Source organism: Epargyreus clarus, unplaced genomic scaffold, assembly GCF_041222505.1.
Source record: "Epargyreus clarus isolate Ecla_fem2 unplaced genomic scaffold, WU_Ecla_fem_2.2 ptg000003l, whole genome shotgun sequence".
NCBI lineage: Eukaryota > Metazoa > Arthropoda > Insecta > Lepidoptera > Hesperiidae > Epargyreus > Epargyreus clarus.
This window is the reverse complement of record NW_027332211.1, coordinates 614,361-638,736: the sequence shown is the minus strand read 5'-3', so window position 1 is coordinate 638,736 and position 24,376 is coordinate 614,361. Positions and strand designations below refer to the sequence as shown.

The window sequence follows — 24,376 nt, the reverse complement described above, 5'->3', positions numbered from 1 at the left end:
ATGACAGTGATACTAATATGAAAAACATTTACATTTTTCCGTAACACATCAATGATTTATTTATATATATAATAATATATCACTTAAATTTAATGATATGACGCAAGCGCAAAGTTATTATGCTAATTAATTATCATGGAAAATTATCTATTTATTCATAGCCTCTATTGCATTTCGAATAATGGAAGCCATCATCTTTAGCCTACTTGCTAAAAAGTGCACTTTTCAAATCAATTGACATCAGAGAAAAATTGCACAATTTTTTATAAATATAAGGTATTTTGTACAAAATTATTATATGCATTCTATTTGTGTCTTTATAAAAGACGAGCTAGCGAAGCTTGTAATTAATGATGCGGTTGCCGTCGACACAGGGAACTATTGGATTTTATATAAAGTGCAACCTTAATATAACGTACCTCAATATAACGACTTCCTCGATTTAACAAATTCTTCGTAATCCCCTTGAATCGTCCATAAGAGTCAATATAAAATATACCTTTACATTGCGAACATTCTTTGCGTACAACCTCTTAATAACGAATTTTCAACTATCAAGAAAAAGTATTCATACCTCTAATTAACGAATTTTGCCAACCCAAAACCTTTATATAAAGTTTCCACCAATAATATAACTCTTAATCTTATAATGTGATTCATGTCTCGACATGTTTCGACACGCTTTTGTTTGTAAAGTAATCATTGTTGTTTTGATGGAAAGTAATGTAAACACCTCTGCTCGTCACTATTGTTAAAGATTTAAGTTAAAATGGCTCAGAAACGTAAAAGGTGTTCCTTATCGGTCGCAGACAAGCGAAACATCATTAATTATGTTGACCAAAATCCCATGACGAAAAAATTAGACATAGCTAATAAGTTCGGGATTCCCGCAAGTACATTGGCTACAATTTTAAAATTTAAAGATAAGTTTTCAGAAGAAAGTGGTGTGAATGTAAACAGTAAAAGATTAAAATCATGCGAGTTCAAGGACGTAGAGGAATGTGTGTTAAAGTGGTTAAAACAGTGCCGAGACAAAAAAATCCCAATCGGAGGCCCTATTCTTCAGGAAGTTGAAGTAGAAGTTGTTCGCTATAACAAGATAAGTACGTAATATTGAGGTGAATAAAACTATTCTTTTACCTCTTTATAACGAATTTTAGACCAATCTAACCTCAACATAACAAACCTCAGTTCAACGAATTACTTGATATTACGAATATTTTCTTGTTCCCCTCCGATTTGTTATATCGAGGTTGCACTGTATTAAAATTACTTTAAAGTACTTTAAACAATACGTTGCACATACTAAAATTATTTGACAGCCTAAATTTGAAACATTGTTTCGAAGAACACTAATTGACTATGATAATTGTTTTTTTTTTTTTAAATTGACAGAAACGGTATGGTTCTTAGGCGAGAGTTTTGTTGTGATGGCAAAAGCCAAAACTTAATCTTTACTGAAATCTAAAATGTTAAAACCTTAGATTTAAGGAAAATAGTTTATAAAAGTCGTACAAAAATATTTACCTAGCGTTCTGGAAGCGTACTAATATCAGGCTGACAATATAAATAGCAAACATATATAAATGACAAAAAGATACTACGAACATTTATTTCAAAATAATTAAAAAAATGTATTTTTACAAGAAATTTCCCTTCCACAAACTAGTGTAATAAATCACGATACAGTGCGACACGAATAACTCTCCAAACAACAAAAAAATCACTATGTGTGAAATTTTTGTTGTTTGGAGCTAATCGTTTTACTGCGTAAAGAATTTACATTCTTAATACGCACAAATTTAAGGTTTCAATGTTAATGACCGACTTGATATACGATTTAAAATGTACAAGCTACCATACAACTAAACGCTGATGGCCTTGTAAGCACGCTTCCAAAACTAACAGAAACATGACAGCTCCCATTACCTACTCGCATAAAAATACGAATCAACCAAACTAAGTTGACATAATAGGCCTGTATGTAAGCCGAACAAGAACTACTATCGATAGATTAAAACATCGCTGCGAAATATACATTAGGCGTATTTAAACGAACATAATATAATGGATATAGTTGAGATACATGCCAACAATACAATAGTCAGAAATAACCACGAAAGCTGTGTGATGCTGATGAACGTGATATTGCAGATTTGATCATCGATAAAGAAACAAATATGGCGAGTATGTTGTTGCTTTGCCAAATGGCAAAAACAGCCTTTGTAGGACAACGCCATTAACTAAAGCACGTTTACACTATGAATATAATAAAAGTAGACAAAAATCTTTGGTTGTTTTCTTGTCATTATATTATGGAAAAATAATGAATACTGTTTTATTCGAATTATGATTATGGAAATTGATTATTGCAAACCATAGCCATTTTGTTGCCAAACAAATATAATAGATAACATTGTACTAGCTACAATTGAGATCATTTAAGATGTAATCGAACCATAGATATCCTCAAGAAGCAGGGCGCGGCAAATATGACAAGACAAAAAAATACGTTTTTAGCTTTAGTCGGTTGACATGACATCTTTTTTATATGCTAACAGTTAAGCTTTTGTTTTATCGATTGTTTGTAGTTAAAATGTACCCATTATGCTAAAATCTTCCAGATAATAATTTATAAGCAATAGTTTTTCTTCAATTACAACTTATATGATCTTCTTTTAGAAACTTCATCCTAACTAATTATATTAAAATATCTTAAAATAGGCACTAAACACTACGAAAGCAGATGTTGAAACTAAAATAAGCGTCGTAATTCTCAAGTCTTATTTTAAATAAACCTTCCTAACAATTGAATACCTATTATTTTAACGGAGAGCACACAAATACCATTACGGAGTTTTAAAAAAATCTCCTATTGTTATGAGTCAAATCTGCTTAATGGTGGGACGTAAATGTGTATACTGTGTTAGGCACATTCACAAAATGCAAGCGTCATATACATCCTTTGAGCGCTCCCCGTTATGACAATTAAGTTATATTAATATTATGTTTAGATTCTTGTTTAAATTCAAGTTCTATTTTTGCTTAAAATATTAAGACACTGCATGCAAAAGAGGATAAAGACTTCGGAGGAATTCGTTACATTATAATCAGAAAATCGCAATGTACATGTGAATGAGTGAATGGATTGTATTTTATGATTAAATTGAAATTGAGTAATACACTCTAAATGCGTATAATACAATTAATGGGTGAGTATTCGCTTCAGAAGTAAATAAATGAATAATAAATACGAAATCTTCAGGACCTTACATTAATAAAATTAACTATTTGATTGGGAAAATAGTCTCTAATTAAAATAATACTGAATGTGGTGGATTTTTATACTTAATATATAACAATAGTCTGTCTTTCCATATTCCTTCGTAACATTCCTCAGTATAGAAACACTAAAATATAGGTTAGAATAGAAAAAAATGCGAGATTCAAGAAGAAATATCTAAGTGAAAGGAAGACGAGGTAACCGCTAAGTTCAACCATATTATATAGCCGTAAGATTAAATTACATGCGGTATTGTAAGCTAAATTGACGCTTATATATAGAGATAGGGTTCAAAAATAGATCTGTGGAAGAGATAACAGGAGAATTAAAGCCTAAGTCTTAATATTCGCTGTTCCGTTCGATTCCTAATACACTTCTTAGGCCAGGTGCTAGAACAATACTTCTACAATCGTCATAATATTTCAAATCTCTAGATTTTCAAACACACACACACACTAACAAATAACCTAGGAGCACGCTTCGTAGCCTCTTTAATAGTTAGAACCTTAAATCATAATTTAGAATATATTTCATCGTTACAACATGTTAACTTAGTCGATAAAATTTAAAGAGTAATAATTTCCAAATCTTCACACATCTAGAGATTACAAATACACGACTTGTCATCGGTAAACATAAAACAAATTTGACTGTATTGTATTAAAATCGTAAGAGTATTATACCATAAAATTATATTAAAAATATATTAAGTTCACGACCAAATAACAATACCTGCAATACGAGCAATTCAGGTAATCTTTAAACAACAGTTTGAAACTATTTTCGCTGTATTATAGATACGAATAGTTTATATGCTTAAGTTGATCACAAACAAATCTCATTTGCATTCACGGTTCAAAATAGTTCGCTATGCAATATAACATTTTAATAAATATTCTGCGTACCAAAATTTCTATGCATTTGAGCAGTTTACTTAAAACAAACGTTTTACACAATATGCGTTGATCAACTTAAGTTTTAATTCTAAAAGAGAACCACGTTATTTCGAATTGCTTGTTAAAGTTCAAATTACATTTTTACGAATTATTTTGATATTAGCTCCTTTTGTTTATAACATTTTTTTTTTATAATATTGGAGTAGCAGAGGAGCATGCAGTCCACCTGATGGTAAGTGGCTACTGCCGCCCATGGACATCTGTAATCAACCCCAGATAGGATTAGATAGTCCTACCTGAGGTCGGCCACAGATGCGCGGCTACCCCTGGACTAAGCTGGAACGCTTCGGAAAAGCATGTCTCCCTTACCACACCTTTCTGACCAGAACACAGCAGCTTAACACTGCTGTTATGAGGCAGAAATAGGTGTGGCGGTGGTGCCGCCGGAGTCGAACCACAAAGGGTTCTACCACCTTAAAAATGGTTGCAAACCTGATGTTTTCACGTAACGTTCTAGTTGGACTGCTGTATGGAGGCGAGGAAGGCGGGGTCGACGGAGGCCACCTTGGCCGTGAGGAAGGCGTGCATGCAGAACAACAGGCTCTGTAGTATTTGACACTCTAGCTCCTGGAAAAAATCATGGTATTTGGTTAAAACGTGTTTTTCCTTATAATATGGAAGTAGCAAATGAGCATGGAGTCCACCTGAGGTTGGCCACAAATGCATTGATACTCCGGAGGACTAAGCTGGAACACCACGGATAATTGTCTCCCCTGAGGCGGATTGCATGCTCGTTTGTTATTTGAACATCATGATTATTTATTCGTTTGTTATTTGAACATTTTTATTGTCAAAGGTCTCGAACTATAGAGGTTATAAGTTAATCATATTAGTACCTTTTATCATATTTTAACTTAAAAAAAAAGAAAAGTATACAAGAAATTTCAGTTCACCTTAGTCTCAATAACTTTTGTCTCTGTGTCTTGGAAATGTAGTTTCAACTTTGACTTGCCGTCATCGCTCGATCCACGAAGTTGTGAAAACCTAGAATTTATGATCTTTTAAATGTTATATTAACACAAAACATTCTACATGTGTAGGAGATGTTGCAGTAATAATTAGCCTTAGACCCTTAAACGCTTCCAGGCGCCCGTTAGAAGCGACACGCGTGCCCGGAGCGGGATGTATGGGTGGCCTAATTCCAAAACATAAACAGATTATGTAAGGTTAGATCTTTCATGGGTAACTGTATTCGCTACTACAGTAAAATACCCGACCACATTTTGAATCTCAGAAAAAAAGTTCAAACATGTCGTTAAACAAACGCTATGTAAAAAAGCGTACTATAAACTAATTGATTATTGACCGATAAAACGGTGTAACCTGTCGTAGCTCCAGCTCCACATGTACTAGGAGGTTAAGTTTGACATTGTAAAAAACATTTTTTTTAAAAGATGTGTGTTATGGAGTTTCTTCTTCTCCATAACGAAAGACCTCGTGAAGCGGTGGGAGTCGTATTGTAATTCAAAAAGTGCCCTGTAAAGAACCTATATTGAATAAAAAAAAATGATTTGATTATTTGATAGTCATACAGCGTGGAGCGTACCTATACGCCCAGACGGGCGGCGCGCCGGGCCCGTCGCTGAGCGAGAAGCCGGCCGCCCAGTCCAGCGTCAGCCCCGCCGCGCGCCCCGCGTGCACCACCGTGAACGTTTTCTTCTGTTATAATAATATAAGAACTAGTTTTAATAATAATAGTGTTGATAATATAAAAAGTACCCTCGAAGATGGTAGAACCTTTTGTGGTTCGACTCCTGATAGTGTACTTAGCTCCTGCCGCCCATGGACATCTGTAATGAATCTCAGATAGGATTAGATATTCTTACCTGAAGTCGGTCACAGATGCGCCATTACCCCTGAAGACGAAGCTGTAACACCTCGGAAAAGTATGACTCCTGTACCACACCCTTTAAACTACAACACAGCAGCGCTAACGCTGTTGTTATTAGGCAAAAATAGGTGTGGTTAATGTACCGCCTGAGTTGAACCGCAAAGGGCTCTACCACCATCTGGAGTATAGTGTGTGTAGTGTTGTGTACAATTTAAGTGAAATGTTAAAAACCAATATGTAGTGATTACATTGATGTGTGTCTTTATGTGAATTGCATGGTACTATACGCATTCAAGTCAATTTCTTTTTATTAGTAATACTAGAAGAGGCCGCGCCAAACTGTCGCCGAAGGGAGTCATGTCGCAACAGCAAATTGTGGATATTAGCGGGACGAAGACAGCGCGGGACTTCCCGGCACCCGGCCGTTGTCCGCTCTCGTCCACGAGTACATAGCTGCGTTAGTGCGCCCTTACTGTTGCTACGGAATATATGTTGTAGTTGTGTTCGACTGAATTGACGCCCTAACTACATCTGCGCGCAAAATCTTCACAGCGGACTAGGAGTTTGGTGCGGACTATACGACTAACCGACCAAGCTAATAAGACGAACGGGTGGAATGCGGCCTCTTTCCTCGAGTACCAACCCATGCCCCGATCACATCCTAGTACTGTTCGCAGCTAAACTCTCATTCTCACAATTCACAAATAATTTCTGGATTACATTTTTTATTTCATGTTGTTATTTTTGTCAATAATGTACACAGTTATTTTTCTTTGTTATTTAGTACGTTATTTATCGTTAAGTTTTGACTGTGCCGTGTGCTATGACAGCATAAAAATGGGGAAAAATAAAACTATGCTTAGCGGAAAGCGAACAATGATATTGCGAGCTTTACGTTTTACATTATTTTTTGTACTCATCAGTTCTCGTAACTGACATTAAAGTATAAACTATTAGACAGAAATTTACATTTAGGTATAAATCAACATTTCACAAGACTGTTATTTTTGGCCGCGGCACGCGCACAGTGCCGTCACGTTTGACATTCGTCTAGTTCGCTCGTTCGTATAGTACACACATCCCAACTCACCCCCAGCCGGATGACGGAGTTGACGATGTTGGCGGTCCAGGCGGCCTCGACGCGCAGCAGCTCCTGGCGCGTCTCGGCGCTGAAGTAGCGCGGGCCGGCGCCGGCCGCGCCCGCCGGGCCCGCGCCGCTGCTCTGCACCAGGAAGCAGTGCTGCCGCCAGTCCACCGTCTCGCTCTCCTTCACCGTGCGGAACATCGTCTGGTACACCTTCAGCGTCTCCGGGCACTTCGCCAGCTCCGTCACGTTCATCTGCAGTCAGTGACGTGTTCATTATAAGCTACTGTACAAAATATGTAGAAAAAAAGATTAGGTGTCGAGGGATGGGAGGTGTCCCACCCGGATGGAACGAAATTCCTTTCGAATTATTAGTGAAGGAATTGTAATAAAATTTTATTTATGTTAAGTTATAATAATATTTTTTTAATTACCTACAAAAAACCTGTATACACTCAACAAAACTAATCATCGCAACACTGTTGTTCAATGCGAAATAGAAGGCCGAAACAAAAATAACTAGTTTGCTTTCTATGAGAGAGACAGAGAGACAGACAGAGAAATACGCACACGCCCCACGGCTTACAACTATAACAAAAAGTGTCGTTACAACTTCTGGTCTTAATTTTTTCCGTCTAGCCCCTTTATACACAAAGATTGGAAAGGAATTTCGTTCCAACAAGAACGAAGTTCCTTTCCTATCTTTGTGTCTATATTAATATCGAATGTATTACAAAATTCCATATTCCATTTATTGACTTAAAAAAAATCAATAGAAATAAAACACTTCAATGTTGGTGGCAATGTTTATAACATAATTATATAGCAGATATGTATAAAAATACTAATTATAACAGTATAGAAAATTCGACTTTTATATTATAATCTGGATTGATCTGGATAATAATTTTCCTGACATTTTCTGTTTTATTATTCATTTAACTCTTAAAATTAACATTTAACTCTGTAATCTGTAAAACAGCATGTGCTGTGCTCAAATTTGTTAAAAAAAATAATAGTTGCCAAGCAACCTGATTCATTTACAAAAGTACGCTTAAGACTTTTTCAGAGATAATAGTATGAGGGCCGACGTGTATTTCGTTGTGTATAGCGAACACAGTAAACAAAAACTACTCACGGGCGGCACGTCGAAGAGCATGACGTCGGTGCCCTTGAGCACGAGGAACTTGGCGCGGTAGGTCTGCCACGGCGCCGCGCCGCACGCCTCGCCCTCGTGCACCCAGCCCATGTGCTCGATGCGCTCGCCGCCCGCCAGCTGCCGGTTCAGCAGCTTCATCTGCACACGGAGCATTCAGGTATAGAAACGAGTCGCGTTCATAGTTGCGTTAGTGTGTTCCTGCAGATATTTGTACCCTGTTGCATAGATCGTAGTCGCGGCGAATTATCCGCAAAAGAAATATTAAATATCTCAACTCACGATAATACGAGTATAAAATCATAAAAGTATAAGTTGGTATTAGTAAAGGTTGTTTTAGGTTACTACCAGAGGGATCTTAAATTTGTGGACGTGTGTGAGTTTCTACTTGTATACTCTGTTCTTGCTAGTATATACGATTGTGCACGTTTAAGCTTACGTGTACTTGCGTTACGTACTAGCGTGAGCTTATTTATAACTTTGGTAGTAGAACTTATATTCTACACTGACTTACTTGTAAATTCGTCAAGCCGACGATGTTGTCAGATATACTTTTGAGCCAGTGCGATAACGCTGCAGGATCTTCGGCATGAATCACGCCCGTCGTCATGTGAGGGCGGGCTCCTCGGACCTAGCGTCAATGAAGAATTATAAAATATAGCCCTTTAAAAAAAATCATAGCGCTTATATCATTAACCTCTTCATTACACAGAGCAAAGAGCAAAGATTTAATGAGCTCTTTACCCTTTTAAATAAAAAAATCAAAACTTACCTCAAACGCTCCAGGTCTTAATTTATCGGTTCCTAGCACGTATCGCGTTACATATCCCATCATGAGGGGAACTGCAAATAAAATAATAAATATTTTTGACACTAATAAATAATTGTAAACATTTAAAGGTACTAAGGATTATAAATTAAAATTTCATATAATGGTTAATTAGGTTCCTATGGCAATTATTACTGGGATCGGTTTATAAGTAAAGCTGTAATTACATTACAATATGAAGGTGGATATATTTTTAACATGAATGGGTAATCCGCCTGTAAGTTTTATGAGAAAGATTTGTTAAAAAAAATCAACTAAGCTGTAATCATAGATAAGTATAGATATCTCACTGTCTTGTAATTGAAGGAAGCCATTCATTTAAAGTTCATGCTTAATTCTGTCAGCCATTTAATGGCTGTCATGGTGTAATTTACGCGGAACAATGCCGACATGCGCAGTTAAGACACAAAATCGAAGAAAAAGTGCGGAGAAATATCGTTTCATTCGTAAATGATCTAAAAACAACATTTTATTTAATATTTTTCAAACACGAAAATAGATGACAGTGACAATTTCAATCGTCAAAACTGGTTACATTTTCTCGTTAGGAGTGAGAATCTTTACTATGGTTGTAATAAAGCAAAACAATCGTGTTACCGGAGACGACGTCGATCCACTCCTTGCCGTCGGGCGCGCGGTCCGAGGCGACGGAGGGCGGGCGCGAGCCGCGCGCCGAGCCCGCCGCGCTGCCCGGCCGGCTCTCGTCGTCGCCCCACGCGCTCTGCCCACGCACGACACGTTAATACATTCGCACGTAGCTCGGCACGAATAAGTAAGCTATGCTTCGAGCACTATGAGCGATGCTGTCGAGTGCCAATACAATTTTAACAGTAGATCCTGGAAGGTGGTAGAACCATATGTGGTTCGACTCCGGCGGCACCACCGCCACACCTATTTCTACCTCATAACAGCATCGCTAAACTGTGTTCTGGTTTGAAGGGTGTGGTAAGGGAGACATACTTTTCCGAGGCTTTCCAGCTTAGTCCTCAAGGGTAGCGGCGCATCTATGGCCGATGTCAGGTAGGTATATCTAATCCTATCTGGGGTTGATAACAGATGTCCATGGGCCGCAGTAACTACTTACTATCAGGTGGACTGTAAGCTCGTCTGCTACTTCTATATTATAAAAAAGATCGACTGATTAATTGACTGATATATTTTTCCTGTGCTATCGCCGATTCCTGTTCCTATTTCATACCCCTTTTTCACTCAAAGCATCCCAATCGCATACAAGTCTTAATAGCTTAACACGCAACGAGCTAAGTGTGAAGGTCCTTATTGAAACGCTCAAGAGAATTCCTAATCCTATATAAATAAATGTATAACAAATAAAAATAAAACAATACAAGTAACAATTAAAAAACTATAAACATGTTTATTTGCATCATAAAATATCAATTTACCTGCCAACCGCCATTCGTTTCTGCGGATCTTTCCGAGTTGCAATTAGCATCGACCTTGTTATGGAGAGACGGATGCTCATCTCCCGTACTGCTATCCGTATCTGAGGCACCATCAGCTAATCATAAAGTATTGATTAACTTTTTATGTATCAATAAGCGTACTATAATATTATTTGTTAATAATTAAGCATTCATCTGTAAGTTACTCATAAATTCATAAAGCCTACGCAGATTTCTACTACCACGTATTGTCTTATGATTCGACAACACAGGTTAGAACTTAAGATAACTATTTATTTGTAATTCATGCGCTCGCGATACGTCCGTCTATCGTCGTTGCCGAAGTACGACTAATTTAATCTGATTGGCGGGTTGCAATATATAATTTATTAACTAAACGGTGGGTACACCATCACGATAAAGTGGTGTGTTAAATGGAGCAAGGAAAATAATACAAATAAAATAAGTATTTTTATTTGTAGTAAGTTGTAGTTGTAGTACTTAGTTTTATGTAATAGGTACCTTTCATATCTTTTCTTTCTGTATTTCGTCTCAAAGGACATCTATTAAGTTATAGAGAGACACTAAAGAACAATATTATGCCTTTAGGCATCGAGCCTTTCATCTAAATGCTAAATAGTAGCGCTAGTCAGGTCGCCATAACAAGGGTCAGCCGTGGGTAAAGTAGTACTTACTGTTCTTCTGCAGGAAGGGCGTCGCGGCCCGGTAGTGCTTGACTGTCAGCACGACGATGTCGCCGGCGTTCCGCAGGATGTTCACCGCGTCGTCGTGCTTGCATGCGGTTATGTATTCCCCGTTCACTGCAAAGTGCAAACAATACATTCATTTATATTAGCCTACAATTATGTATAAAGATTTAACATAACAGTAGATTTAATACAATTCATTGACAGGATTATCAGCGGCAATAACGCTATTATCATAGAAATGTTCCCGTAATCCAAAAAATAAAAGTAAATGCTGTTACTCAAACCGAGCTCAATTTCGACATCAGAGATATTAAATATGTATGATACAAAAAATCACTATGAATATAACATGAAGTCAAGTTACAGAAAGAAGACCAATTGAATACTTGAAATAAAATTTTACACGCTATATTTTCACTAATGGCCATATATTCAACAAACCAAATACGGATTGCTGTTACATAAACGTATTTTAGCCAAATTTCGACGCCACGCCAGACCTTCAAGCGCTTTAAAGTTAAATTCGTAATCATAAAGTTGACCTTAATAATATATTACGTCCTAACGTTCAGAATATTTTAAGTTTGCACATATTACGTGGGTAATACATGGTTATAACCTTAAATTATCGTGACGTTAATTACACATCTAAATTTAACGAAAGTAGGCACAGAAGCTCAGTTCAAGGTCGAGAAACTTGTTCAATGCGAAGTGGCATAAAGTGCAATTGGATTTTTCATTTTTGCAAACACAAACATTGTAGCTATGAATTGAATTTTATTCCAATGAGATACCGCTTTATTTCCTATCTTTTTGTAAGTTATAGAACTTACAAAAAGATATAAACATATAAGATATGTAAGTATACAAAAGTCTAAGTCTATAATTCTTAATACATACCTACATTATTTATATATTTAATGTCCCAGAACCTTCTTTATCTTGCCAATTTAACCTACTACTACCGACTTAACACCGGACTGACGGCTTAACATGTTGTAAGTACTGAGCACGGAAGCGCATATAAAAGTTAGTCAAATGCAGGTTCCCAGCCAACGGCTAAACGTACCCGACATTTCTTAATGTTTTAGATCTATATATTAGTCAATAATAGGTACCATCTCACCAAAGTGCTTGTACTAAGAATTTAAAGAATTTCTCAATGTAAATAAACGATCGCAGATCGTGAGCCTAATCTATTCCCGGCACACGTATATCACGCAACTTTTCAGTATTCGCGTGACATTTTTAAATTAGTCCGTAATGAACCTTTGTTCTTTTTACGAGGAACGGGCGAGAGGCAATAAACGTCAAGTGTGCTGCCGCTACCACTTAATTCTTGAAACTCGTAACACTCACCTATCATTTCGTAAAATAAACAATGCAAGCAAAACAAATAACTGGAGTTAAAAGTTAAAACAAGAATAGCTGGCACTACGACATTTTTCCATTCTAGTAGGTTTAATTTACTTGGATTCCTATTTTTCAAGTCCTAAGTTTCGTAATGGAAAACTGTACTTGGCGTCTCGTAATCATAGAAAATAATCATCATTTGTTAAGAGTACAGGAGCTAAGAGAGATTTAAAAAGGCTTAGCATAGCTTGAGGAAAAATATCTACATAATTTAATGATGATTCACATTCATTTGATGTACCTACCCACGACTTCTCATTTTCATTTATGTCCTTAACCCTATTAAATTACTTCCTACCATTTATGATGACCTGGCGAACACTCAAAACTCCAATTAACCTAACGCCCTATAAACTACACCGAAAATATGCAAAGCTTTATCAAAATCGTAATCCTAAAGTCAAAAGTTATAGTTCTTTATAGTTTCCACAACAGTATGTTCCGTAGCGCTTCAAAAAGCATACGCGAACAGTTGTAAGTTTCAACAATACACGAATAATATCGTAGATGATCATTGTTGGAACATATGCAAGAGCATTCATCACTCAACGTGGCCTATATAGAAAGGAACGCTGTAATTATGATGCATTCCACTTCACATTATAAACATTTCTTGCGGAGTTTTATTGAAAAATTCGCAGTTTATTGTGTAAGAAATGATGTTTTCAAATTCAAATATTATTTTTATCGTTTGTGTCATATTTGTAAGAAAGGAAATCAAATATTCTGCAACAATTTTAGCAGTAACATGCTGAATAAACAGTTCTTCAACTTTGTGGTAGTAACGATAAACCTTAAACATTCTTTTAAAATAGAACCAGGAAAACCTAATTTAGACCAACTTCATTCTAATTGGACTCAATTAAGCTTGAACGTGACTTTTTCAGTGCAATAAAATACTTCCTCTTGCAAAAAGAGAGAAAACTAAGGAAATTCCAACCGTAGATACTCGTTATTGTCGGTAGTCGGTCGTTGCTAGTGGCAATCGCATTGATGCCCCTGGGGACTCAGGTATAATTAAAATTTTCTTTATAATGTTCCTCTTTATATCGGTCTAGATGACATTTATCGGGAATGAATATTGGATCTTAAATAGGCCAAATGATGGAAACGCTATTCGACTATAAAAACGAAAAACGTTCTAATTAGATTATCAAGTTAATTTCATTTTTAGACAATGAGAGCAATTCGCTCTAATTTTTTTCTATTTATCTCTCTTGCATAAAGTAACAGTAACAACAATAAACCAATATTAGTGAATGAAAAGATATACATATTATTATATTATGCTTTATTTTTCAACTCCTTGCAGTCCACCTGAAGTTAAGGACCGCGCTTATGTATCTATAACTTCCCCAAATACATAGATAAGGAGTATTTAAGGTTAATATAACTACCGATGCGTTGTTACTCCTAAGGACTAAAATAGAACGCGAATACATCAGTGTTTCTCTGCTGCTATAAAACAAAAACAGGGATAGTGCCGCCATAGACTAACTTCGAAAATTCTACATTTAAAATCATACAAATTTAGATTATGACAAATAAAAAAGTGTTCAAATATATACACAAATAATTTGTTAAACACCTATTGAGCAGGCTGCAAGTTACCGAAAGTGATGCCAAACAATTTCACGAGTAACAATCCTCGAAATCCCATTCAGTCCAGCCGTATAAATTTATGGAATTTTGAACTTTTCTCATTCAATACTCGCAGGAGACGGCATCGAACTGGCTTCGGTCCAAAATTGGAAATTGACGCCAAATATTGAAAAAAACATAAAAATAATATAATCCTCTTGCTTGGAAGTTATTTTGCAAATTTTTGCAAATTGCAGGCGACAAATTTTACATCTCATGGTCGTGTAGTGTCGGCCTAGAATATCGTCATCATGAACAACCATTACAGTGCCACTGCTGTGTGCACGGGTATCCTTCCAAAGTGAGATTGGTTTAAGCCTATTATAGACTACTGCACTAGCCAAGTGTGAATTGTTAGATTTGACTCACGTTTTAAAAGTTGTTTTAAAAGATCTCACAAGTATGTAGTTTTGCTCGTAATGTTCTCTGTCACCGTTTAAGCAAATCATAATTAATTTCTGATACTCACATATCTTTGATATAAAACAAAATATTCTAGGATTAGGGGAAGTTTATACCTCAAAGAGCGAAAGATTATATCTTAAAAGAATGATAGTTACTAATGATACGACAATTGCTAGAGGAAGAACAATAGTTACATATGTAACACGAATCCAATCCACAACGGAATCTATAACTTTACGGCCTTATAAACTTCCCCATTCAGAGTTTGCACGAATCGGTATCGAACTGGCTTCGCTCCAAATTGACGCCGTACACATCAATATTTATGATTAAAAATACTTCAACTATTAAACATTCGCACATTTATGATAATTTGGCAAAATGAGCACAACTCCAATTTGGCAGCAGTCTTTATCGGTGAGGAAAATTTAACAAACTCGCATTACGCTATAAGACTGCAACAACTGAACCAACTTGTCTTAACCACGAGGAGCGAGTGAATATATCTTAATATTTCGAATACAGAGATTGACAATCCAGTAAAGCAAAACAATGGAATCAATACGTCCAGTCACGCTTAAATCTATCCCAAAATAAGAAACACGAGCAGAACGTGACAAGCACAACACTACGGATAACTCACAGTAGCAGATGTTCTGGGAATACACAAATAATTTCCAAGGATTTCAATAAATGCGCTCTATTCACATTCTTAGGGACTACTCGCATGTTGCAGACACGTGCCGTCGACGACATCCGGCGCGTGCCCGCGCGGTCATAGTCCTTAGACGGCAGAATGTAACTATATGAAACTTCGCTTTGACTTCTTTCGACATTGAAGTAAAACATCGAGTCTCGATCGAAATCAAAATTCAATATTTAGATTAGTTGCCTGTCCAGGGATCAAAACCGGAACATTGCAGTTCATAATGACTAAGAAATTCATAAAAGTTTAACACAAGAATGTAATTGTAAATAAGAATTGGAATAAGTGTGTAATTATTTATAACTTTCATTAATTCCAATACAAGCGCATACTCGATCCAATTTAGGTCGAAAGGCAAACCAATCCAATAAAACATGCTATAGTTTATAAAAAATCAATAAATTACATAGAATAGCTACGAGAAGCGAACATTCAATTACTAGTGGAAGCACAAGCCAATTAATTAAAAGTAGAAGTTAGTACAATACTATTATAACTTGTCTGAAGACGAACTCTTAACTAGGAGTTGTTTCGTTTCATCGCAAACAACTAAATACAACGCCGCTTCTGCGATGCAACTTTGGGAAATCAGTACAAGAGTAACAACGATGCACTTCGCTTTTACAGCGATGAAAATGTAGGATTCGAGCAAAAACGCGAATGGGCCAAAATGATAATAACAGTTCCGTATATTTTCAATTTAGTAAAGTCGATCAGGACACGGATCGAAAAATAGATCGTTGTCTTTCGTTTTTGCTTTGAGGGAAATGTACTATATTAGCTGAATTTCATTGAGGAATAACTTAATTAGTACCTAATTTCCAGAACAATAAATATAGCATAAAATGTATGGCGAAAACAAAATGAAGAACGAACTACTAAACAAATAAAGCAACTCCAATGGAAATCACTTCAGGAGTTACAATGTACAAACTACAAATGGAAAAGACAGGTCTGTGACGGTAGTGCCTCTCCGCAGATAAAAGTGGAACAGTGTACTATGTTCAGACAATATAAATGCATTTGTTTATACGACTGCGATTTCTAGTTCTATCTTTCAATGTATTATGAATATACGTTGTCTAGCAGAGTTTCTGGACATTCGAATTTCTGACAAGAAGAAAGAAGTTAAAGTTCACGAATTATCTTGAAGCAAACGGATATAATGTCTAGATCTAGAGCGTGAAATAATAAGACAAATCACAAAGGACCGACTGAACATCACTCCCGCAATACAACATTGAAAATTGTTGCAGGAGTAACGTTGACAATGGCTGGAAATGGACATTTCTGTGCCGGCGACGCCGAGAGCTTTTATGCCGATGAAAATACGGGGACCTATTTCCCAGATAACACGGCACAAAGTAGTGCAGCCTGCGATACAACGGTGTAATACCTTCGCCACTCTTTGTCGAAAGGATAAAAGAAAAACGTCAAATTTGCTCATTTTATAAATGAGAAGAATAGCAGTGTCTGTTGGCAAATTTTATCACAATAAAACGGATCGATGAATAGTTTATTTTGATAAAGACTGTATCAGATAAACCTAACACCACCTAATTGGTTTTCAAACACGAAATTCGGTACTGTCCCTTATAAATTTTAAAACAAAAAACACTGTGTAATAGGCTTATTTATAATTAGTTCATTCAGCTTAAAGAAGAAATAATTTCGCTTGTCTTCACTTTCTCTTTGAGTAAAAGTTCTTAGACCAGGGTCGATAATTTTTGAAACCAAATAAAATTACAATAGAATGAAACCCATTGGAAAAGGAGGGAAATATGATCAAAATGAAAGGAAAAATAAATTACGGTCGATCCGAGTTCGGGAAGTGGGAGGGGATGAGTTTTAAGGGTAAAAAATGGTTTATCTTGATTTCCGGCTAAACTACACGTCCTATGCGAAAAAGTTCAATGGCAAAGTTGTAGGTAATAAAAAGATCTACAACTTTTGTATTTGCAATTTTTTCACATAACCTCAAAATTTGGGTGAAAAATTCAAAAAACCAAGTTTTTGGTTTTTTATTTATATCTTATTCAAAAATTTTTTTTTTTTACGAAATTTGGTGAAAACTTATGATACTTTAGTACAAGAATAAAAAAATAGTAATTTCGTTTATTTTATACAAACAAATTTAGTTATACTCATGATAAAACTTTGAAGGCATTATTAATTTAATTTTGTCTTTTCAGATTATCAGTATGGATGGATCTGTTTGTATAATCTGCAATAAGTCAGATGACAAGCAAGTGTATGAAATAAAAAAATCAGCTTTGAATCGTTTAGTGGAGTCTAGCAAGAAGAGAATCGACAATAAATACAATTGGGTTTTTTTCAATTTTTTGCATTTTCTGAGAACATTTCCTATAGTAATGTATATTTTTTTTACACCATCAGAAAGTAGATATTTCAACGAACAAAAAGCCCCCAAACTTTTTGAAAAAAGCTGATATTTTGACGTCAGAATTTTCGATTGAAAATTAGGGTGTTTTTTTGATATTAAGTGAAAATAAGGCGAAAAAATAAATATTTTTAATCAAATAAATTACAGTGTATTTGGGACATAAAAAGGTAAGTTTTCACCAAATTTCGTATAAAAAAAAATTTTTTTGAAAAAGATATAAATAAAAAACCAAAAACTTGTTTTTTTGAATTTTTCACCCAAATTTTGAGGTTATGTGAAAAAATTGCAAATACAAAAGTTGTAGATCTTTTTATTACCTACAACTTTGCCATTTAACTTCTTCGCATAGGACTTGTAGATTAGCCGGAAATCAAGATAAATCATTTTTACCCTTAAAAACTCACCCCCTCCCACTTCCCGAACTCGGATCGACCGTAATTTATTTTTCCTTTCATTTTGATCATATTCCCCTCCTTTTCCAATGGGTTTTATTCTATTGTGATTTTTTTTCATTTTTTACCATTTTTAAAGGCTTCGGCACTGGTCTATCTGTACATTTGCAGCTTTAAGCCAAATTGCTATGGAATCAAAAAGGTATTAATTTTACCTTTAATAACAGCATCCCCAACGAAAAGCTGTCCCGTCTGGTCTGCGGCTTGGTCCTTGTAAATTTTTGATATGAGGATTGGCAACTTGTGTTCCGAGCCACCTTTGATGCTAAGGCCAAGACCACCGACTTTCTGCCGGGTCACTTGGACCATGCGTTCCTGAAACAAATTTTCTTGTAAGAATGTAACAAAAACGAAATATGTTGGTAATTTTCCTTATGGGGACGGGATAAAAGTAATATCTCATTATATTTATATGGCGCCTTGAATACAAATATACGCTATACGAAATAATACGATTTACTGCCTGGCGAAGGCGTATTGTAAGGTCACGTATGAACAAAACGGAATATTAGAAACATCAGACTACAGCAGGACACACCAAATGAAAATGTCTTACAAGTATGTACAAAAAAGGGGAAGATCTTGAAATTTAATGCCATATTAATTAGTAAGTGTGTATAAATGATTGTAACTTTGGAACCATGAACTATAGAAATTATATGGTATCTTTAGAAAAGCTCGTGTCCTGTGTATTTAAGTTTCATTCTCGCCTTTCTGCTCGAAACGGCCTAAGAGCTAAGTCCAAAAAATACTTACCCTAGCATGTGGCACGGAGCGGTCTCGGGGCGGGTGCGCTGGCACGGGCGCCTCGCGCTGCACCGTCACCGCGTCCATCGTGAGCACGAGCCGCGCGGGCCGCGGCCGCGACTTGCCGTCCGACACCTGCACCATGCCTGTGCGGATCTGGGGACGAGATGTCGACGTTACTACTTTGAACTTTACCGAATTTGAAGCAAACACTATAAAAAAGTTTGAAGTTGGGCCGTTTGAAAGGGTAAACAGGTACAATTATGACCAAGATAGTTATTATACCAGTATACCATACACTGGAATAAAATTTAAAAGATTTTGTTTATTCCAAACCAACCAATCATTGATCAACACTGTTTGCGACAGCGTCCTACATACGCATATTATCTTTTCTATGCATATCGTAATATGGAAAGCTTTCTTTATAAAATATTGTTTACACATACGCTCTACCTTCCCCATTCCCACAATACGATAAGAGCTACTTTCGAATATATAAAACATGAACACTAGAAATCTTAGAAAATCACACAACTCTACGTAAAGTGAACAAATCGCAACACATGACTGGATAACGTCGGACTGGAGCATTGCTGGTGGAAGGGATTGAATATCAGGTCAAACATTTTCTAGGCATAATGTGGAAATCCACTCTATGCCACGCATGCATAACAGGCTTAACGGAGCAACGACTTTGTATTGTATAGCTGGATGCAGTATAGAGTGATTGTTGACACATTTCACCCCTATAGACTTAGGCTTACCGCATACTATGGGCTGATTAAGTTGGAAATTCTATACTAAATAAGCCTGTATGTGGAAATGTTTGATAGGATAGTAAAACATCAGTGTGAAGCTCTATAAATGCATTTCAATCAGATAAGCATAGATAATTATTTTCTGTTTTATGAAGTAACATCTCTATAGTCTTCTATATTATAAGTGTTTTTGAGTCTTCCTCCAATTTGCCCCAAATTTTTACCAATGACAAATATTGTCACTGTTGAAATAGAGACACATTACTGTATAGTAATTAATACTTATCTCCACTTCATTTATTATTTTTATGTTATTCTTATGAATTTTACAAATGTTGCGGTTACAAAGCAATATTATACCTATGATAGTATAAACAGTGTTCCTTAAATTCCAAGCTAGAAAATTATTGCGGTTCCACATAACTAAAGTAGGATTTGAGTTTTCACAAAATAATTCTTCTTCTTCATAACGAAACACCTTGTGAAGTGGTGGTAGTTGCTTTGACATTCAAAAAGTGATCTGTAAAGAACCTATTTTGAATAAAAAAAATTGATTTGATTTGAATTACCTGGTATTGTTGTTTTTATTCTCATTAATTTTAGTCTAGTTAGTATCCAAATTTCATTAGAATTACAATTGATTTGACATTTTTATCATGTTAATTATCGTCACTTCATTATAATGAAAGTATACAGAAGCTGCTTTCTACTCATCTCGTTACTAATTTAGACATGTTTACACTTCCATTTCACTCCAAAATACGTGCTCAGTATGATAAGACTCTTGATAAGTCTAATGACACTTCAATGTTAGATAACATTAAGTCAAGGTATAAAAATGGAACTAGCGGCTTCAAAAATAGTAACCTGATACATTTCGGATATTGCAGCATGAAGGATAGTAGATCTCATAATGGTCTGACTCTCTTGAAACCATTCACAGTACTTTATATTAAAAGAGATAACTTACTCCTCAGGGATAACAATATGATAATGATATCATTCCTGACAATACTTGATATAAGTAATTTAGTGTTAAAACCTATGGCAGCACAAATTTGCAGATATTGCACACATACTGCTAGGATGCACATCTACAAAACATATGGAAATGTAAAGTGAAGCCACTACACATAAACATTAAAAAGATCTTTCACACGTGTACATGAATAGTCTTATCATAGTGATTTGTTAAACTTTGTATGAATACAAATTCTACAAATTTACTGAATATTGACAGATCAGGTGTGAATAATCTTCTAAAAGTAAATGAAGTTGCAGGCCATGAATTGAACTGCTTCTCTAAGTAGTTAGGTTGACAAAGAAGAAGATCCTATGCCCATCCCCTAAAATATGGCATAGACGAGTTTTGTCTCCCAGAAAATAAGTCATCGAAAAAGATTTGTCATACATAGGTGTGTGATTTTTCTGTCCCATACTTCATGCTGTAAATACTAGATTGATTCTTATCTCAAGATATTTTAAAATAAATAATGTCGTACATTTGTAACTCCTAGTACAATTAATGGTATCGTGGGTCACATGGATACACACACAAACAGAAATATAAGCCACCATTCAGAAGTTTACATCGCCTGGTATTGAACCCAAATTTGATAATGTGGAAACCTAGTATAGAATCCAGTGAATTACATAAACTTTTTTTTTTATTATTTTTTTTTAATACTACGATCTGTCACTTTGGACAATGAGTAGTAGGTTGGTAGGTGTTTAAGGATGGCATGCTCGGTATGTGACCTGTGTCACATCCTACTTTACAATCTATAATTTCATTTTCATTTAAGTATGTCTTGGGGCATTCTTCGTTTCAGCCTATGAATTGTGTGAGTTTCTTTCATGAGGGTCTTTGCCAAGGGGTTTGGGTGGTTTATTATTCTCTTCTGGTAGTTTTTAGTATGTCGTACTATTTCTTGCCTTACTGTGCTGACTTGAAGGTTGTGATGTAGTTGTTCGTTTGTGACGTACCATGGAGCGTTGGTTATCATTCTTAGCATTTTATTTTGAAATCTTTGCAGAATTTCAATATTGGAGTGGACATAAACTTTAATTCAAAAATAGTTGTTTGTATTGTATGTAACGTAAGTTTCTGTAAATTTAAAATTAAAGCTATAAGATTACTAATCAACAATAGAAGTGTGGGTCGGCTATTCAGCCTACAATGAAGTAATAATTTAATTTTAAATGATAAAATTATAATAATTGTGAAAGTTTTGTGATGTTGATAGTTTCTTTAATGTTAAGTTTAATTTTAGTTATTAATTTATCAACAAATTAAATTAATGAGTAACAGGATAGTATTGTTATTAGTTACTTATATAGATGTTAGTTTCAGTTAAATTATTTTTATTCACAAAAAAAACAAATTTAAATTCAAAAAACTTGTGACTACTATATTATTTGAATTTGGACTATTATAATTTTATCTAAATTCTTTAGCTACAGTTCAATGACACACACAATTGTTATTTATTTTAAAGACATGTTGGCACGGCAGTCTTTGCTTCAAAAGTAGTTATTTCAAATCATTCTTACGGTGGTTAAATATATTAAGACAGGGTTGTTTAGGTTGGTCACTTTGCTATTTACAAGAATACTTCAGATAAGGTTTCTTAACTTAAAACTGATTTTTTAAAGCCAATGTGTAAGTAGAAAATCAACTTCTTGTTTGAGTGAACATCACTGAATATGAAATATGAATTAAATAGGGCTTTACAGAAAACAAATTAGGCATAAATAGTTACCTTTTCATCTCGCTTCTCCTCAATAGGTGTCATCATAGTGAAAAATACACACCATAACGAAGTAAAAGTTATCAACTATTTAAATAACGCACTAATCATAACATCTCGAGAGCACAACCAAAATTTCTCATTACATTATAACTCTCATAATGTAGGTACGTCAGTAACACATCCCGTGATTGTTCGCGCAGATTTTCAGCGTAATTGTTAATTATTTACGAGTGTAACATTACAAATACGACAAGGAGGTCAGTGGCTTACAATAAATCAATAGACGTGAATGGAACCAAAACAATACGTAAATTGTACTTTTTCACAACTTTTGCATTCAATAGTAGACGAAACCACAACCATAATACTGCATAAAATATTCTAGCCGCCACAACTCACATTATCACTGTAATATCTGGTAAAATAAATGGTTATATTAGAATTTCTATGACGAGAAACGTCTTCCCTGCGAATGAGAATGGGAGTTACTAGTGATGTCTGATGTTCGTGTAAGTCCAGTAGAGATTTCATGTTGGATATTTTACCGATTCAACTCGATTTCGACACGAATATAGTATACATTAATTCGTGTTAAATAGTAATAATTTTTAGAAAATAAAGTATACCTACACCTTTTATATATAAGAATTAAATTTGCTAAAATAAGCATATAAAATAATTTTAATCATACGTTAAAAATACTAAAATAATAGTTAAAAATACAGTAGCTTGGGTAAATATTAGGTACGTATTTTCTATAAGCCTAGCAGTGATAGCCTAGTGGCTAAGAAACTCGGCCTCTCGTACGAGGGCTCCGAGGTTCAAATCCCAGGCCCCTCTTATTTTTCAAAGTTATGTGCGTATTATAAATTAATTATCACTTGCTAAACGGTAAAGGAAAACATCGTGAGGAAACCTCCATACCTGAGAGATTTATAAAAAAAAAAAATCTCAAAAGTATGTGAAGTCTACCAATACGCACTTGGCCAGTGCGGTGGACTATGGCCTAATCCTTCTCATTATGAGAGGAGACCCATGCCCAGCAGTGTGACAGTAATGGGTTGCTGATCATTTTTTTACAATACTAAGTATCCTACTTAAGTAAGTTGTTCTATTAATATTTTTGAAATGGATCATATTATCATATGCATGCATAGATCTATGTATGCAAGCAAATATCGCCGTTGATATCACAATTAAGGTTAGTATTTTCGAGTAATCGCTACCAAATATTAATCAGCATATTTATTATTATACAGGTTCGAAGGGCACATCAAATAGTCGATCTCAGTTATTATTATATATTATGTATGTATGTTTATTTGCTATCGTTATAATTACTATTACCTACGTACCATACAAAAAATTAAGCAGTTGAAATCTTCGTATATATCGCTCGCAAAGATGAATAATCTATTTATATACGTACTTATCAAAGCTCATTATTTGCCACTGGATTATACGGTAATACTATTGTAAATAACCTTTACATAATAGAGTTACTAATACCTACATAATTATTAAGGGCTTTCATTATTAATGTCATAATTTATCCTCACTATTATCAACTCATAATTAATCTCGTTAATGCAATGATATACTATGCTGAACAAATTTATAGTGTTAATTATTTTGGAGATTACTGGGCGAAAACGTTGTGGTAATTTTCTTCTCACACATTTCTCGATCAATAATGCAAGCCAAAGTTAAGTTCTGTTGAATACGAATAACTTGGGAGAGATTATTTTATAAATTTTGGGATTTGAACCCTATAACTCCAACGTAAGACCCATATTACTACTTTATAGGATTATGGTACATCGTATCATTGCCTATTAATAT

General features: G+C 35.1%; 1 protein-coding gene across 1 annotated transcript; it reads right to left on the bottom strand.

Annotated features, from left to right (window-relative positions):
• Positions 1–1,261: 1,261 nt before the first annotated feature.
• On the bottom strand, positions 1,262–23,011 carry Syn2 (Syntrophin-like 2). The gene is made up of 13 exons (XM_073082419.1): positions 22,544–23,011; positions 19,030–19,176; positions 18,429–18,588; positions 11,238–11,363; positions 10,543–10,658; positions 9,737–9,860; positions 9,083–9,153; positions 8,825–8,941; positions 8,293–8,451; positions 7,161–7,409; positions 5,786–5,898; positions 5,133–5,223; positions 1,262–4,806 (listed from the first exon to the last, which is right to left on the bottom strand). The coding sequence occupies exons 1-13, from the start codon at positions 22,577–22,579 to the stop codon at positions 4,693–4,695; spliced, it is 1,623 nt and encodes a 540-aa protein (XP_072938520.1). The 5' UTR covers positions 22,580–23,011; the 3' UTR covers positions 1,262–4,692.
• Between the last annotated feature and the right edge of the window lie 1,365 nt (positions 23,012–24,376).

Coding starts and splice junctions, on each gene's coding strand:
- Syn2 (XM_073082419.1), bottom strand. CDS start 22,579: ATGATGACACCTATTGAGGAGAAGCGAGATGAAAAG. Junction 9,861..10,542: donor AAACGAATGGCGGTTGGCAG/GTAAATTGATAT, acceptor GTGCGTGGGCAG/AGCGCGTGGGGCGACGACGA. Junction 9,154..9,736: donor GTGGATCGACGTCGTCTCCG/GTAACACGATTG, acceptor TTTTATTTGCAG/TTCCCCTCATGATGGGATAT.